The 15,851-nt window shown below is 35.8% G+C and overlaps 6 protein-coding genes across 6 annotated transcripts; 3 read left to right on the top strand and 3 right to left on the bottom strand.

Moving 5' to 3' along the window:
• Window positions 1-22: 22 nt before the first annotated feature.
• I206_102636 (uncharacterized protein) lies at window positions 23-1,246 on the bottom strand (the record flags this gene model as incomplete). Its single annotated transcript, XM_019154743.1, has 2 exons — window positions 23-750; window positions 853-1,246. The coding sequence occupies 2 exons, from the start codon at window positions 1,244-1,246 to the stop codon at window positions 23-25; spliced, it is 1,122 nt and encodes a 373-aa protein (XP_019012146.1).
• A 592-nt stretch (window positions 1,247-1,838) lies between these two features.
• On the top strand, window positions 1,839-4,105 carry I206_102637 (uncharacterized protein; the record flags this gene model as incomplete). The annotated part of the gene is made up of 2 exons (XM_019154744.1): window positions 1,839-1,950; window positions 2,133-4,105. The coding sequence occupies 2 exons, from the start codon at window positions 1,839-1,841 to the stop codon at window positions 4,103-4,105; spliced, it is 2,085 nt and encodes a 694-aa protein (XP_019012147.1).
• Window positions 4,106-4,534: 429 nt separating this feature from the next.
• I206_102638 (glycine dehydrogenase) lies at window positions 4,535-8,167 on the bottom strand (the record flags this gene model as incomplete). The annotated part of the gene is made up of 8 exons (XM_019154745.1): window positions 4,535-4,590; window positions 4,685-4,902; window positions 4,973-6,604; window positions 6,665-6,716; window positions 6,776-6,913; window positions 6,983-7,532; window positions 7,601-7,640; window positions 7,710-8,167. The coding sequence occupies 8 exons, from the start codon at window positions 8,165-8,167 to the stop codon at window positions 4,535-4,537; spliced, it is 3,144 nt and encodes a 1,047-aa protein (XP_019012148.1).
• A 1,208-nt stretch (window positions 8,168-9,375) lies between these two features.
• Window positions 9,376-10,604, top strand: I206_102639 (uncharacterized protein; the record flags this gene model as incomplete). The annotated part of the gene is made up of 6 exons (XM_019154746.1): window positions 9,376-9,486; window positions 9,551-9,707; window positions 9,769-9,898; window positions 9,961-10,097; window positions 10,174-10,378; window positions 10,445-10,604. The coding sequence occupies 6 exons, from the start codon at window positions 9,376-9,378 to the stop codon at window positions 10,602-10,604; spliced, it is 900 nt and encodes a 299-aa protein (XP_019012149.1).
• Window positions 10,605-11,498: 894 nt separating this feature from the next.
• I206_102640 (uncharacterized protein) lies at window positions 11,499-13,837 on the top strand (the record flags this gene model as incomplete). Its single annotated transcript, XM_019154747.2, has 7 exons — window positions 11,499-12,736; window positions 12,832-12,917; window positions 12,983-13,086; window positions 13,176-13,253; window positions 13,334-13,344; window positions 13,430-13,714; window positions 13,786-13,837. The coding sequence occupies 7 exons, from the start codon at window positions 11,499-11,501 to the stop codon at window positions 13,835-13,837; spliced, it is 1,854 nt and encodes a 617-aa protein (XP_019012150.2).
• Window positions 13,838-14,085: 248 nt separating this feature from the next.
• Window positions 14,086-15,617, bottom strand: I206_102641 (uncharacterized protein; the record flags this gene model as incomplete). Its single annotated transcript, XM_019154748.1, has 5 exons — window positions 14,086-14,355; window positions 14,435-14,718; window positions 14,801-15,000; window positions 15,083-15,167; window positions 15,236-15,617. The coding sequence occupies 5 exons, from the start codon at window positions 15,615-15,617 to the stop codon at window positions 14,086-14,088; spliced, it is 1,221 nt and encodes a 406-aa protein (XP_019012151.1).
• Between the last annotated feature and the right edge of the window lie 234 nt (window positions 15,618-15,851).

Here is a 15,851-nt window from a genome sequence, read left to right on the forward strand (position 1 = left end):
TAAATATGATTCTACGTCATATTTATTGTCTTACTTTACCAAAAATACCAACATTACCAGCAATTATATCTCTATCAGAAATTTGATCTAATCTATTTAATTCTCTTCTTATAAATTTAACAATTAATTCAATTTGTTCAGACATTTCTAATTCTTTATCTTTTTTCATATTTTCATTTTCAGGATAAATTAATTCACCTAATAAATTTTTACCTGTACCTCTTCTTGCAAAAATAAATCTCCAAATAAAACTTGATAATTCACAATCAGATAATTCTTTATCTTTTTTTTTTTCCAAATTTTCATTTTCAGAAGAATTTTCAGAAGTATTTTCAGAAGAATTTGTTAAACTTAAAACATAATCTAATGAAATTTTTGCAAAATTTCCTCTTTCTTGATATTCTCTTAATCTTTTCATTGTTTCACCTTCTCTTGTAATTTCAACACCTAACATTAATCTAATTTCATTTTCAACAATATTAAAATAATGTGTTAATAAAGTTTGTTGATATCTATAATCATGTTGTTTTATTCTACTAAAATAACAACCAAAATTATCTAATGTATCAATTATTGAAGGTTTTTTAATTGGTGTTGTTGTTCCAGGTAATCCAGGATAAGCTGATTGAGGTAAAGGAGATAATGGATTAGGTATATAATTTGGTAATGATCTTAATCTAATTAAAGTAATTAAAACGTAAAGATAATGAATTGTGAAAAATGTATGAAATGTTCTTGGTAAATCACATTCTATGTGGAAAAAGAAAAGAAAGTTATCAGTATTAGTACGATGTATTGGATTAATCAATTTTGCTTTGACGACTCCAATCAACGAAGAAATATGTAACTCACCTCCATACCAAAATTCATTATCGGCTTCAACAGCTTCAACAATTCCTTTCATCATTCTACCAGTTTCCCTGGCAGTTGTTCTTCTTCGTCTATTATATCCCAAAAGTTTATTAACCCTTCTTAGTAGTCTCAATGTTAAATCATTGTAAGTTTTTTGAGCTGGAGGTGGTGCGAACGGATTATGAGGTGCTGGGAAAACTGGTTTATGAGTTAATTTAACTGGTCGATCTGTTACAAATTTAGGATTCGCAATGTGTTTATGAGGTGGTCGAGCAGGTTCTGTAGCTGATAATATCGAAGAAGTTGTTGAAAAATATCGAATACATAAGGGATGTAAAGGGATTGAAGATCGAGAAGAGAGGAGAGGTAAAATTGAAGTTGTTCGTATGCTCATTGTGATAGTTATGATTTTTTATGATGAGTAGTAATATATCAATATCAATTACTGTATGAAACTGTATGAGTTAGTCTGGCTGTTGAAGTATGCCCGCTTCAGACTTGTTATGAATTTTGTGTGGTATTGATATGTATTGCTGAAAATGATTTGATCGATCTCTCTTGGAACGATAATATAATTACGATGATCTATGATAACGTACGCATCATTTCATTTGAGAACGGTAAAAGAGAAATACTAGCATCAAGCCAAAAAATCAGAAATTATGATCGATCATCTCCCGATAAAATCAAATAAAATCAGGTAGACCAAAAGAAAGAAAAGGAAATATCAGGCAGAATGATGATTAGGATAACCAATATAATCCCCGAGATAACATATCGTAATGTTCATTACAATTTCATGAATACGATTTAATTGACTGGTTTACGCGTCAATCATTTCTAAATATCGCGTTTTTTGAATTGTTCTGATCCAATCTTCTTTAAGCGTCATCCAATTATCGCGGCATCGACACCTTGGTCAACTGTTCTTGAGCGTACAGAGATTCTGATACAGCAAGGCAGGAGACTCATCTAAAAAAAGCAAGATGGATTTAGCCACTGTCAAAGCAAGTGTCAAGGCATGGGAGAAATCATTTCGAGCGAGAGAAGGTAGAAATCCTGAAAAAGAAGATATCAAGAGCGATAAAAGTGATATAGGTGAGCTTTGAATTACGATGATTTGTTCTCGACGGATGCATAAGATCAATGCATAAGACCTTCATGAATGTCTTTCGTTCTGTAAACTGCGACCTCTGAAGGGCCCTGAAGGGCCCGTCCCCGCATCATCCTACACAATCAATGCTAATCTTTTCTTTATTTGGTTCCTTTATCGATATTAGCATCGCAATATGCCTTATATCGTAAACTTACCAAAGCTACTGCATCATCCCAACATTCCTCGTCTTCTTCTAGTCGACGGCTCTCATCTCATTCCTTACAATTACCTTCCTCATCAACAGCAGCTCCATCTTCATCTTCATCTTCGCAATACCGATCAACACCTCGAAATGTTCAAATCTCAGAATACCCGACTACGCCTACACCACCTGCAAGGCGGGTTAACGGATTATCGTTTGGTAATTCCCAAGCTGGACCATCAAGATCAATTAGTAATGGATCATCCGCAACTAACGGAAGCGAAGTGACGGAGAAGTCGCTGAAACGAAAGGCATCAAAATCGATTTTGTCAAATTCTTCTCCCCCACAACCCTCTACTTCATCTATAACATCCACTTCAAGGACATTATTCTCTACACCAAAGAAAAAAGGATACATTGGACCTATACATGATCCTAACCCAATAAATCCATTTACAACTTCTTCACCATCTAAATCACCTTTCCCAACTTCAAATGGTTTACAAAGGGAAAAATCATTCTCATCCCCATTTATACACGCTTCATCTCCCAAAAAGCTTAAAGAAGTGTTAGAAGCAAATTCATTAAGTAAAATAAAAGAAAGGAATAATGTTATTTCTGAAATAACACCTAGAACTAGAGCTAGAAAAAGATTAAAAGGTGAACAAGTTGATGATACTCCACTTAAAGAAAAATTGCCAAAACGTAGAAGAGGTCAAGGTAAAAGTGAAGAACCTTTAGAAATTACAGCGATAGAGGAAGAACGATATTTTGATCCTACAAGAGGAATTTTTGATGAAGAGAATTTAGAAGATGAAGAAGAAGATGAATTAGGTCCATCACCTATGAAACCCCTTGGACAGGGTAAGGGATTTACAAGTCTTTTTAGGGAAGCTGAAGTTCGCCGAAACGAACTTGCGCATAGTAGAATACCGATCAATGGATCCAGTCTCAACACTAAGACTCGTATTAATGAAAAGGTGTCGAGTAGTAAAGTAAAAGATGATCAAAAGGATGTCAAACAGAATGGAATTGCGAGTTTCTTCAACAGAACGGCTAAATCAGCTACATCATCTAAAACACTCGTACAGAAAGAAGATAAGATGAACTCGCCAGTTGATAAAGATGTACCATCTATACAGGTCGAATCACCTCCGGTATTAAAATATACACCATCAACCGAAGAAGTACCTTCGCTGGAAGAGACTGTACCTAGACTCGATTTACCTAAATCACCTGCGAAGACGCCTTCAACATCTCAAAGAAGGAGAGATAAAGTTCTGAATCTAAACGATGATGATGATGATGAAGACGGAATTGGACAAATACGAATTGTACCTACTAGGCGTCAAATAAAAAAACGAAATAATTTCATATCAGATGATTCTGGTTCTGATGATAATAAAAGTCAATATCAAATTGAAAATTATGAGCATGAATTTGAAAAAGAAAATCAAGATGAATTAATTGATATTCAAGAAGAAAAAGAAAGAAATGATCAATTAAATTCAATAATTACTTTTTCTTCTGATGATGATGATGATGAAAATAAAGAAATTCAAATTCCATCAATTAAATTATTATCAATAAATTCTTCACCTTTTAAAATAAAAAAAATTAAAACAAAAGCTTTTAAAAATAAAGAAAAATTAAAAGAATTAAAAATAAAAGCTATTTTTAATCCTTTAATTGCTTCTTCTGAATTAAAAGCTTTTAAAAAAGGTCAAAATATTGAATTTACAGGTCAAAGTAGATTAAAAGATGATAATTTTAAAATTGAAAATGATTTAATTGATAAATTTCATTATAATCAAAAAGATAATTTTAATAATAATAATAGTAACGCTGATGATAATGATAATGATAATGACGATAATGATAATGAAGAAGAAGATGATGATTGGGAAAGTGAAAGTGATGGATGGAAAAGAGAAGAAATTGAAGAAGATTGGTAAAATTTTTGTTTATTGATCATCTCTTATTTTAGTCAAGGTTATTATCTTTATATTTGTTTGTTTTAAATAATACAAGTTGATATTTGAGCACATACTTTTGAATTGTAAATGGTACAAATTCATATTATATCGATTAAATATGCATATTTTAGATTTAGGTAATCTTATATACAAATATGTTTGATTATTTGATTGATGACAATCAATTAAAATGGAAATGCAAAGTTGAATTGCTATACAATTCGTCTATTTTTTATTTTAATGGGTATTTAAAGGTTGAACGTTGTATACAATATTTTAAGGGTATCAATATTATTATGATATATTTCGATGTAAACCTACCGATTAAGAAAAGCCTGATGAGAGGGAATCGAATAAAAGAAAGTTTAAAAAGGTAAAAAGACCCGTTGAAGGTTTATAAAAAGGAGATTATGCGTATTCTTCTACTGAACCACATTCACAAATTAAATTAAGATCTCCAGCAGCTAATATAATAAATACCAAATCAAGTAATTAGTCATTTGATTATTTTTTTAAAAAATTTCATAATGAGTTTTTGAAAGAGGTTTGTTTACTCACCATCATCTACTCTGCCTACGCTAGGCCAGAACTTAGTTTTTCTTAAAGCAGGTACTGGGAAAACAGCTTTTTCTCTTGAATAAGGTTTATCCCATTTATCATCAACCAAAATATTTAAAGGATGAGGAGCATTCTTAAATACATTATTATCTTTGGGTTGTTCTCCTGAAGTAATTTCATCTACTTCTTTTCTAATGGATATAAGTGCATCGATGAATCTATAAATGATGAAATGAACGAGAGTTATATTAGTAAATTGAGCAAAATGAAAGGGACAATTACACTTACCGATCAAGTTCTGCTTTTGATTCACTTTCAGTAGGTTCAATTAACCAACAAGTACTTATTGGCCATTGTGCAGTTGGAGGATGGAAAGAATAATCTTGTAATCTTTTTGAAAAATCAGATACTTTTAATCCAGCTGATTTTTCAAATTCTCCCAAATCGACTAAACATTCATGAGCTACTCTTCCATTTTTATTTGAAAATCTAACATTATAATAAGGTCTCAATCTTTCAGCAATATAATTTGCATTGAGTAAAGCGATTTTAGAAACTTCTGTTAAACCTTCACCACCTAACATTTTTATATATGCCCATGAGATTGTATTTATACTTGCTGAACCGTATGGTGCGGCTGATACTGCTGGGATAGCTTTTGAACCTCCAGTTGTAATGATAGGGTGTGTAGGTAAGAAAGGTGCAAGATGAGATTTGACTGAAATTGGTCCTACTCCTGGACCACCACCACCATGAGGAATTGAGAAAGTCTTGTGCAAGTTGGTGTGACTGACATCACCTCCTACTCTACCGAGAGAGGTCAATCCGACTAAGGAGTTACAATTGGCACCGTCAACATAGACTTGACCACCGTTATCATGTACGATTTTGTTGGCCTCTTCGATACCTTCTTCAAATACACCAAAGGTAGATGGGTAGGTTACCATGAAAGCCGCCAAATTATCCTTATGTTTCTCCGCTTTCTCTTTCAAGTCTTTAAGATCAAGAGAACCGTCATCTAGTGCTTTAATGGGAACGACCTTGTATCCTATCATCGCCGCAGAAGCAGGGTTGGTACCATGTGCTGAAAGAGGGATAAGGCAAACATCTCGATGTCCTTGCCCTTGGGATTCATGGTATGCTTGAATCACTTTCAGTCCTGCATATTCACCTGATGCTCCCGAATTAGGTTGGACCGAAGTAGCGTCATAACCTGTAACCAAAGACAAATCTTCCTCCAATTCTTTGATGAGCACTTCGTATCCTTTGACTTGATCTTTAGGTGCGAATGGGTGAATACCACCGAATTCTTTTCGAGAAAGTGGAACCATGGAAGATGTAGAGTTAAGTTTCATGGTACATGATCCTAAGGGGATCATACCATGTACCAAAGAATAGTCTTTCTCCTGAAGGTGCATCATGTACCTGAGCATATGGGTTTCGGAATGATGTTTGTTGAATACAGGTTGAGTCATAAAGTCAGAAGTTCTGGCATGATGAGATATCGGCGATTTGACAGATTCAGATGTTAATTCGAGTTTGGAAGCTAATTCTTGAAGTTGCCCAGGTTGGATTTCTTTTTGCCCTTTGACTCGGTAGAAGACGTTGACGATATCCGTTAAATCAAGTGGACCAACACTCTCGTCAAGAGTTACGCCGATTGTCTTGTCGTCAATTTGTCGGAAGTTGATAGATGATTTGACGGATTCTGCGTGGACTTGTGTAGCGGAAAATCCGGCAGAAGCCACGTCAATCGTCAGAGTGTCAAAGAATGTCTTGTTGACGACGGCGAACCCAAGGGCTGCGAGGGATTCAGAAAGTATTCGGGTAAGGGAGTGTACTTTGCCAGCAATCTGCCTAAGACCTTCTGGACCGTGATAAACTGCGTACATGGCGGTCATGTTGGCGAGAAGAGCTTGACTACAAGGAGGAGTCAGTACTTGCACAACGTGTCCTCGTGGCGTGGAGAGGAAAACTCACGCGGTACAAACGTTGGAGGTGGCTTTTTCTCGCCTGATATGTTGTTCTCGAGCTTCAGACAAACACCAATCAGCGGTACGCTCGCATGTTTACTCTCAGATCATGGCTTACTTTGTAAAGCCAATCGATATGCAGGGGCACCTCGAGAATCCTTACTCAAACCAACTAATCGTCCAGGCATCTTTCTCTTCAAATCGTCGGTACAAGCGAAGAAGGCGGCATGAGGCCCACCGTAACCGACAGGCACACCTGTTTGTCGAATACGCAATTAGCTTTTGAACGTATATCTAGAAGAGGAGACAGATAAAGGGAGCTCACCGAATCGTTGAGAATTACCGCAAACAATATCTGCACCCCATTCTCCGGGAGGTTTGAGCATGGTCAGGGCCAATAAATCAGTAGTGACTACCGTCTTGGCTCCTAAGCTTTTGACTTTAGCAGCAATTTCTGCCCAGTCTCCTATAGCACCATTGACATCGGGGTATTGGACCAATGCACCCATTAATTTATCTTCTCCTAATTGCTCAATTTCCTTGAGGAAGCTTTCGTTGCTCTCAGCTATTATGAGCTCAATACCAAATCCACTGGCTCTAGTTTGCAGAACAGCGATAGTTTGCGGAGCTACTGAAGGTGAAACCAAGAATGATTTCTTGCCCTTTGCTAGTTTGTTCTTGGGAACATTTGCAAGACACATAGCCATAGCTTCACCTGCGGCGGTAGCTTCATCTAAAAGTGATGCGTTGGCAATAGGGAGGCCAGTGAGAGTGGTAGTGACAGTTTGGAAATTGATAAGCGATTCGAGTCGGCCTTGGGATTGTTCAGGGGAGTAAGGGGTGTACGCAGTGTACCAGGCTGGATTCTCGAGAACCTGGATATCACAGATGTCAATCGGCCGCATGAGGACATCTGGTATTAATTAGCTATCATCTCACTTACATTTCGTTGAATGACAGGAGGAACGATTGCGTTGTGATAGCTGAGCAAGATACCGTCAACATATAATTTGCTGCGATTCAACATCCCGACGAAAAGTAGATCGACTCACCCCATACCGATATAACTTTTCATTGGCTTGTTCAAGCCAGCTACCTCCTCTACCCTTCGTGCCAATTCCAACTCGCTAAAAGGTCTGATACCAGTTTTACTACTTTCCTTGTCTGACAGCTTATCTACTCTAATTGCTTGAGGGATAGTGTCATCGATGAACGCATCCATAGATTTGTATCCAAGAGTTGAAAGCATGGATTCAACATCAGACGCACGGGGACCATTATGACGACGAAGAAAGGTATCTAGTGGAGTGAAGATAGAGCTTTTTTCAGGGTGGAAAGAAGTCGATGGTGGATTAGGATGAGGTTGTACAGCAGTAGTGGATGAATGTGTAGGGGAAGTAGCATGAGGTCGAAGGAGATACGCGGATGATGAAAATACTCGTGAAGAGGATGAGGATGATCTAGCCAATAATGTTAATCGGCTAGATCGTTTGATAAGGTGAATAGACATTTTGACTATCCCTTACTTTAATCGTAACCACTAACGACTAATTATGTATGGTGATTTACTTGGAAAGACAAGTAAAAGGGGAAAAGAATAATGATAAATGATACATTAATTATATATAATCTGTTATCCGTGTGATTTTGATCTCTTGACACCATCATTAATTGGGTTGGAAAATAAGATAGATAGACAATAAATTGTTTTCCAAGATTTCAAGATTGTTGGAAATTCCTTCAGGCACGGATAAGCCTACTTGGAAATAGACGCGTTCACTCATATAGTCATACTCGTTGAATGATTGCGATTGGACCGATCTAACCGATACATAAGATTTTGAAGTCCGAACTGTAGCAATAAAGACTATTTTCAAAAGGGATGGGTTTTGCGGTTCGACTGTAGCATGATCAAAATTGTAGTGATCGTGCGCAAGGGTCATTTAGCTACTTTCGATTCTATATTTTAATAAAATTTCCTCCACGACTTTCATCGGTCTCACCCGATCAGCTATCTAGCATCATTCGTCCAAAAATGGGGGTTTGTCATAGCATATTCTTCTGAGGGGATGTCCGACCGGACAAGAGTTGATTCCTTTGAAAACACAAAGACTATATCATCTCGAAGCAAAAGCTTTTCCCCCTTAGAATTGATTGTTATCTGTCTCTGCCAAGCCAAATGGGATGAAACCGATTGACACAAGCAGTTAAAAACAGAAGGATCAGAAAATGGGGTAAGGAAATAAGGATTCAACAACAGAACCATGTGGCGACACCGTGTTATAAGTTCACGGTTCCAGTATCGGTAGCGGGATTTTAGGCCCTGTAATCATTTTAGCTGTGCTAAGCTTAATTAGGGAGATTTGGAAACGCGATAACAATCTAAAAAAGTTAAAAATAGAAAGTAAAAAAGTAATCGAAAATCATTGGTAGCGAAAATGCTACCGATAACTCCTGGATCCATGAAAGGACACAGCAAATTAGTTTCGATTGAAGTTTCGGTACCGATATTCATAATGAATGGAAGAGGGGGGTTCAACAATCCTGACAATGTGAAAGATATATAAAGGGCAGCCGGCAGTGGCTTGAGAAGTGTTCATCTGTATCCGACGACACCCATCTTCATCGAGCTAACCTCGTCTTGACAAATCTTTCGAATACAAGTGAACTCACTACACTAATCCAAACTTGACACTTGAATAAAAACTATACATCAAGATGTCTTCTACAGCTACAGACCCAGCTTACAAGGCGATTTCCAATATAAACTTCACTGGTGGATTTCCAACTTCAGCTGATTTAGCCCCGTCTATAGTATTTCTCATTCTCGTAAGTATCTTCTTAATCTCGACTCAATTCCCCTCATACATCTTGACTGATAATTTAATATCAGTACGCCCTAACAGTACCAGTCTTACTCTGGCGATGGTTCCGGAAATCAGACAGAACTACCCTTCTGATAAGACCAACAATATTCCAAGCTTGTAGAATAGGGATGTTGGTAATCCGAGCGTATATGTCCAAGAACACTTACGGAGCAGGTTTATTGAGTGAGTTAGAATGGTCTATCACCTACTCATGGCATATACTGATGGATAATCAATTATACAGTTGCCGAGCTTGTTCTAGTATCAATTGGATTCTTATTCCTGATTGATCCCGTCTCGGAATGTTGGAAAACTCAAGTCGCTTCGCATATGCCTAAGCAAGAGCAGCCAGGATGGATACTTAGACTCAGTTGGTAAGTTTTTCTGGATGTTACATTGAGAGAGCATTCGGATTAACGCTGAGATTGTTATATAGGCTGATAAAGATTCTGATTCTGGTGGCTATTGCAACCGCTCTCGGTGGATCAGTGATGATCTCAAGTGCAATCGATAATCCGTCTAAATTGGACACTGTCAAACACTTGAGGCAGACCAGTACAGTCATATCTTTTGGTTAGTACAGTTTTCCAGTCAGTATTGCACATCGGATCATCGGTGTTGACGACTTTTCGTCTTCCCCGTAATACAGTTGCTGTGATTGTCATTGCTTTGGCAGCTATTCTGACACATTACCAATATCCAATCGATCTCAGAGGAACTATCTATATTATGACTGTAGCTGCTTGTTTGACTATTGTATCGGTTTATCGATTGGTTCAAACATTCAGTAATAACCCCAATGATGCGGTAAGATCAAGAGCTGCATTTTGGATATTACAAATGACCTTTGAATTGTAAGTCCACTCAAAACAGCCCATAAACTTGTACCTGACCTACGATGCTGACTTCGGATTAATCAGCTTCGCATTTGTTTTACTCATTGGTATTTCCTTACCAACTTGGTTTCCAGGAGAAAAAGGTAGATTATCAAAAGTTACTTCCGACGAAGAAATGGCTAGAATTCCACAAACTCAACAACATCAAGCACAATTCCAACAGTACCCACAGCAGTCTCAATAAGAACAAGATCAACATCAGATAACTCTGCATTTCATTTCATTAGTCGTATAAATGCGTGGAGTAGAAAGAGCTCCACCCTATACCCGTATTTTTGATAACATTCCGCGTATTCATCTAATAATTAACTTATTCACATACTTTATATGGACGTTTTTCCGATTTTTATTACTATATAGATATTAATGTTAGGCTGATCGATGTATTCCCATTACATCTTTGACAATCTTGCCACGATTTGTTATTCAGTATGACTGGTCAGATGCGAGTATCGATTAACTCGCAGAAACATCTGACATAGGTACTAGCTTGGGGTAGGTGTCACTTTACCAGACTCATGAGCAAGCACAGGCAAGCATGTGTAATAAGTCTATGAGACTTATGAGCAAGCATGTGTAAATGGATTGTATACTGTATATACACTCATGCATCTATACCGCGTATCATGTTATAAGAGACGACATAGAATGAGGAGATAGATAAAACAATTCCTAACAAGAAGGGTAAGATGATTCGTCATATCTTGTCAATATTACTGATTCAGGAACGAGATTTGATAAAAGTTGATGTTTTAAACATGATGGTTTACGTACATTTCAAATGTAAACATCATCAATAAATGAAAATTACGCTTCATTAGTACGGTGTATGATCAATCATGGTATCACAATAGATTTAGAATTCCGATAACTAGATGGAACCAAATCCGCTTGTACTTCTCAATATATGAAGGACTGCCTACTTCGAACTTGGTTTCCTTTCTTCGATTTTCAATGTATACACCCAGCTAGATGATTGAAAACCTCTTATTCAACTGATACACCAGGTATCCTTTACACCCATTTCCCATCAATACTAGTATCTCGGCTTGCAGGTCCTCTCCTGATCGTCATCATGATGAACGAACATCATGATGCTTCGACAGAAGATACCCGTACGACCGGATCAAACGAACATGAAGAAGCGAATTGCGAATCATCTTCGTCAAAGCTCAAAAAATTAGATATAGTCAAGTCCGCTTTTACTCTCGGTGCACCGATATCCAATGACAAAGGGTCAATTGAAGATGACGCTATACGGCGAGAGTATAAGCAATTAGGGATCGATAATCCGGATGAGCTTGAAAGGCGAAAAAAAGCAGCTATAGTGATACAAAAATATTATAGAGGTCATTCGGATAGACAACGAGTAAAACGAATGAGATTAAAAAGAGATGCAAGATGGGATGATCTAATCAAACAAACAGGAGAAGCAACTTATACTGAAGGTCAATTAGATAATAAAAATGATGTTAAATCTAGATGGAGAAGAGCAGTTCATGCAGCTTCAAGACTTGAAAAAGGTGAAGGAATCTATAATCCACCTATTCATCTTACAGAAGAAATACCTTATAATGAATTATCAGATAAGATAAAAAAACAACGTAAAGCTACTTTTTTAGGAAGTTTATCTATACCTATAAGCATAAATAATAAAAAACAAAGGGATGAAAATGAAATTTTACCTTTTAATAGTAAATCTTTAGAACAACAACATTGGTTAGAAATGATAGATGGTAAACATCGTTATGGAAGTAATATGAAATATTATTTTAAAAAATGGAAAGAAGATGAAACAACTTGTGATAATTTTTTTAGATGGTTAGATAGAGGTGAAGGAAAATATTTAAATTTAGAAGAAATGCCTAGAGAAAGATTAGAAAAAGAACGTATAATTTATCTTTCTGCTGAAAAAAGATTAAATTATTTAATAAAAGTTGATAAAGATGGATTAATTAGATGGGCAAGAAATAATGAATTAGTAGATACTGCTGCTGGTAAATGGAAAGATTCTGGAAATGGTAATGGTATAATACCTGAAAATAATATATCAGATGATGAAAAGGGGCAAGATTCGAATACGAAAAATTCATACGCAAGTACATCCACAACACCATGGAAACAACGTTCATCTGGAACTTCTTCTACAGATAGTCTTTCAAGCGATAATTATTCGGCGGAATCAGATTTAGACGATAATGAAGATACACATTATATAGGGCTGGACAAAGAACAAGAGAAAGGCTGGCTGGTAAGGAATAAGCAGAAATTAACCCCTGGGGGTATGAGGAAAGAGCTTCTGCGTAAAACCGTTAGGTTCGTTTACGTTTCGTTGTTTTTCCTTTTTGGCCGATCAAAGTGTATGTATATCGGTGTAACGAATAATTCTACTTATGGCTGCTTTCACATAGACGGAATACTTGGATTTATGTTAGTGATATGAAGCTCAACCTATTCATAGGTATCAAGAAAAGCGGAACTTTCCAACATTCTTCCTGTCGGTCATTGCCTTCTCAGTCCAGCGTTATTAGATCACATCACGGAGCTGATAATGAATTATAGTTCTGGCAGGTGGTAAAGTCACTTCGGCGGGATTGATCGTTGTTAAACACGGTTTCATACAATCGCTTAATCCACTTAGTGGTCATTATCGATCTTCAATAGATGTGAGTGTAAAATGTAGAAAAAGGGTAGTATATATATGGATATACATATTTATACATATCGATTCTAATCTTGGTCCATGGGAATCTAGCATTTCAGATCTTTCATCGGTCAATTGGAGGAAAGAGGCGTAGATCTAAGTCATGTAAAGATGGCCAAAAGTGTTTTAGTGAGTTTATTCAAAGCAATTTTGATTTTGATTTTCAGAATCTAGGCAGGCTGATATATATTTATAAAATGATATTTTAGTTATTATGGGGGTATGTCAAATCCTTTCAATATAAAAACTAAACGTTTTAAAATATTGATTTTTGATTTCCATTTTTTTTTTTTGATAATATTTAGTTTATCAAAATATTCTAAATTTACAAAATGTGAAAAATCTTTAATGAATCATTTTAAAAAAGTATTAAATTTATCATCTGAATCAACAGAAGAAGAGAAATCAGAAAAATTAAAAGAAAATGCTGAAATAGAAGAAAAAGAACATCAAGAAAGAATTAAAAATTTATATAAAGCTGAAAAAGAAAGTGGATATATAAAAAAAAAAGAAATTGGAGAAGATTATGAAGCAGAAATTAGACAATTAAGGAGGAGAGTTTTATATGGTAAAGAGAAAGAATATGATATGTGAGTGATCTATAAAATTGAAATTGTATTTTTAACAGGCGAGAAATTGATCTTTTTATTTGTGTATTCAGAGAAAATAGACAACGTAAAGAAGATATAGAACAGGAGATTGAGTCGGCATAAAACTCAAAAAGGGGAATTTTGTGATTATCAGATTCAATTTAGAGATGAAAATAATGTTGTAATGGATAATTTACATTGTACATTTAGATTGATAATCAGTATATATACAGCAATACAATTACATATCAATATACATTCGATCGGACTGCCTTCATTCGAAATGAAGACAATTTTACTGCAAGGTCCAGATTACACTGAAATTTTCTGAAATTTTCTTTCTGAGATATTTCCGAGAAATAAGACAAAGATTAAATCCAATTACCTTCTAAAGCATCTTCAGGGAAATCTTGTTTATTCAATCCTAATTCTTTTAGAGAATCATCAATATCAACTTTTTCAATTTTAGCATTATGATCTAAATCTTTTTCAATTTTTTCACCATTTTTACCTAAACTATCATGTAATTCATGTGGTGAAGTAATAATCAACAATTCCGCACCTTTATAATCCAATAAAGAAACTGGATTAGCAGGTATAAAACGTCTACCTCTAAATATATTTAAAAGTTCTTTAGGATACTTTGAGTTGAAATTATATTTATCAGCTAATTATCTGACTTTTAAATTCTTCTTACTATGAAAAAAAATTATTACTCACTTGAGCTCTTTTATCTTTTGGTATACCTGCTGCTCTTGGATTTCCTCTACTTTCAGCATCAGGATCTTTGACTTGTAAAACTATTGCTCCTTTTTCTTCTATACTTAATTCTTTTTGAACATTACCGAAATCTTCATGAGCAGGAGTAGTAATTTCATATACTAACAAGGATTTATAATCCCTTTGTCGATTATGATCTGGACTATCTGCTAATTCGTCTCTTGGAGAATGTAAAATGTAATGACCTCTAGCTGCAGGTCTAGCTGCCCCTTGATGTCGAGTACCTTATTGTGTTCAGAAGTCAGCTCTTGTTTTAGTATTCTCTAATGAGTTGGTTAGCAGTGAATCAGATATAAAACGACTAACCTCTTGTTTTGGTTTCATAAGTATAGGCACCGAACGACTCTTTCAGTGTACTTTTGTCATTACCCACATCACTGACTAGTCCCCATATGACTTGATGCTTCGCATGTGGATCAGGCAATTTCTTTTTTCCAATTTCTATGATTCGATGATAATGTGATTTTGAGTGAGGGCCGGATTGCGGTATAAGAAGGATATGAAATCTGTTCAATCAATATCTCTGCATCAGCATTCAAGTAGAAATATCATCAATACTCTTTCGAAAGATACATGAGCTCAACGTACTTTGATATATCATCCAGAGATTCAGCTTCATCAGTTTCAACTTTTGGTCGATATAAAAAGTAAATATGTCCAGATTCAAGTGTACCTAATGATCGATAAATTCTCTCATCAGCTCATTAAATGACCCCTAATATTCCTCGGAATTTGACATACCGTGTCTAGGCTCATCATCATTTATTTGACCAGCTTCAATTTCCTTCTTGTCCTCCCTTTTTACTTCATCCTCCCGACTTTCAACAGTATTCTCATCTATTGCTGAGTCTTGCTTGCTCGACTCATCCTTAGATTCCTTCTCAGCTTGATTAATTTCATCTTTCGTACCTACTTCACCTGTGATCTCTTCCTTTTTAGTTTCAGATGTAGGTTCACCTTGAACAGCAATTTCAAATTCCTTCTTTTCAGCTAATTCTTGTTCTTTTTTAGCTTTCTTGGTTGATTTACCATTGGATGAAGGGGGAAGTGATCTTTTTTCTCCTGCATGATTATCGACGTTTGGGTCAACACCTGGATTACCCTTACTTCTTGTCGATACCATTGTGATTCTTAGTCAACTTGATTCTTGCTTAGAATATTGGTTTAACGAAGAGTTATCGATGCGTAGAAAAACGAGAAGGGTCAAAACATAACGGATGAACTGGTTAATCTATTGAGCAGTCTCAAATAGTAAACCCATGCATCATTGTTATTATGACGTTGTTTTGTAATGTTCAGATTAAATCGATCGTCAATCTGGAGTCCCCACATTGATCTCATACACGTGGGGGCCAAC

This window comes from Kwoniella pini, chromosome 3, assembly GCF_000512605.2.
Source record: "Kwoniella pini CBS 10737 chromosome 3, complete sequence".
In the NCBI taxonomy this organism is placed as follows: Eukaryota; Fungi; Basidiomycota; class Tremellomycetes; order Tremellales; family Cryptococcaceae; genus Kwoniella; species Kwoniella pini.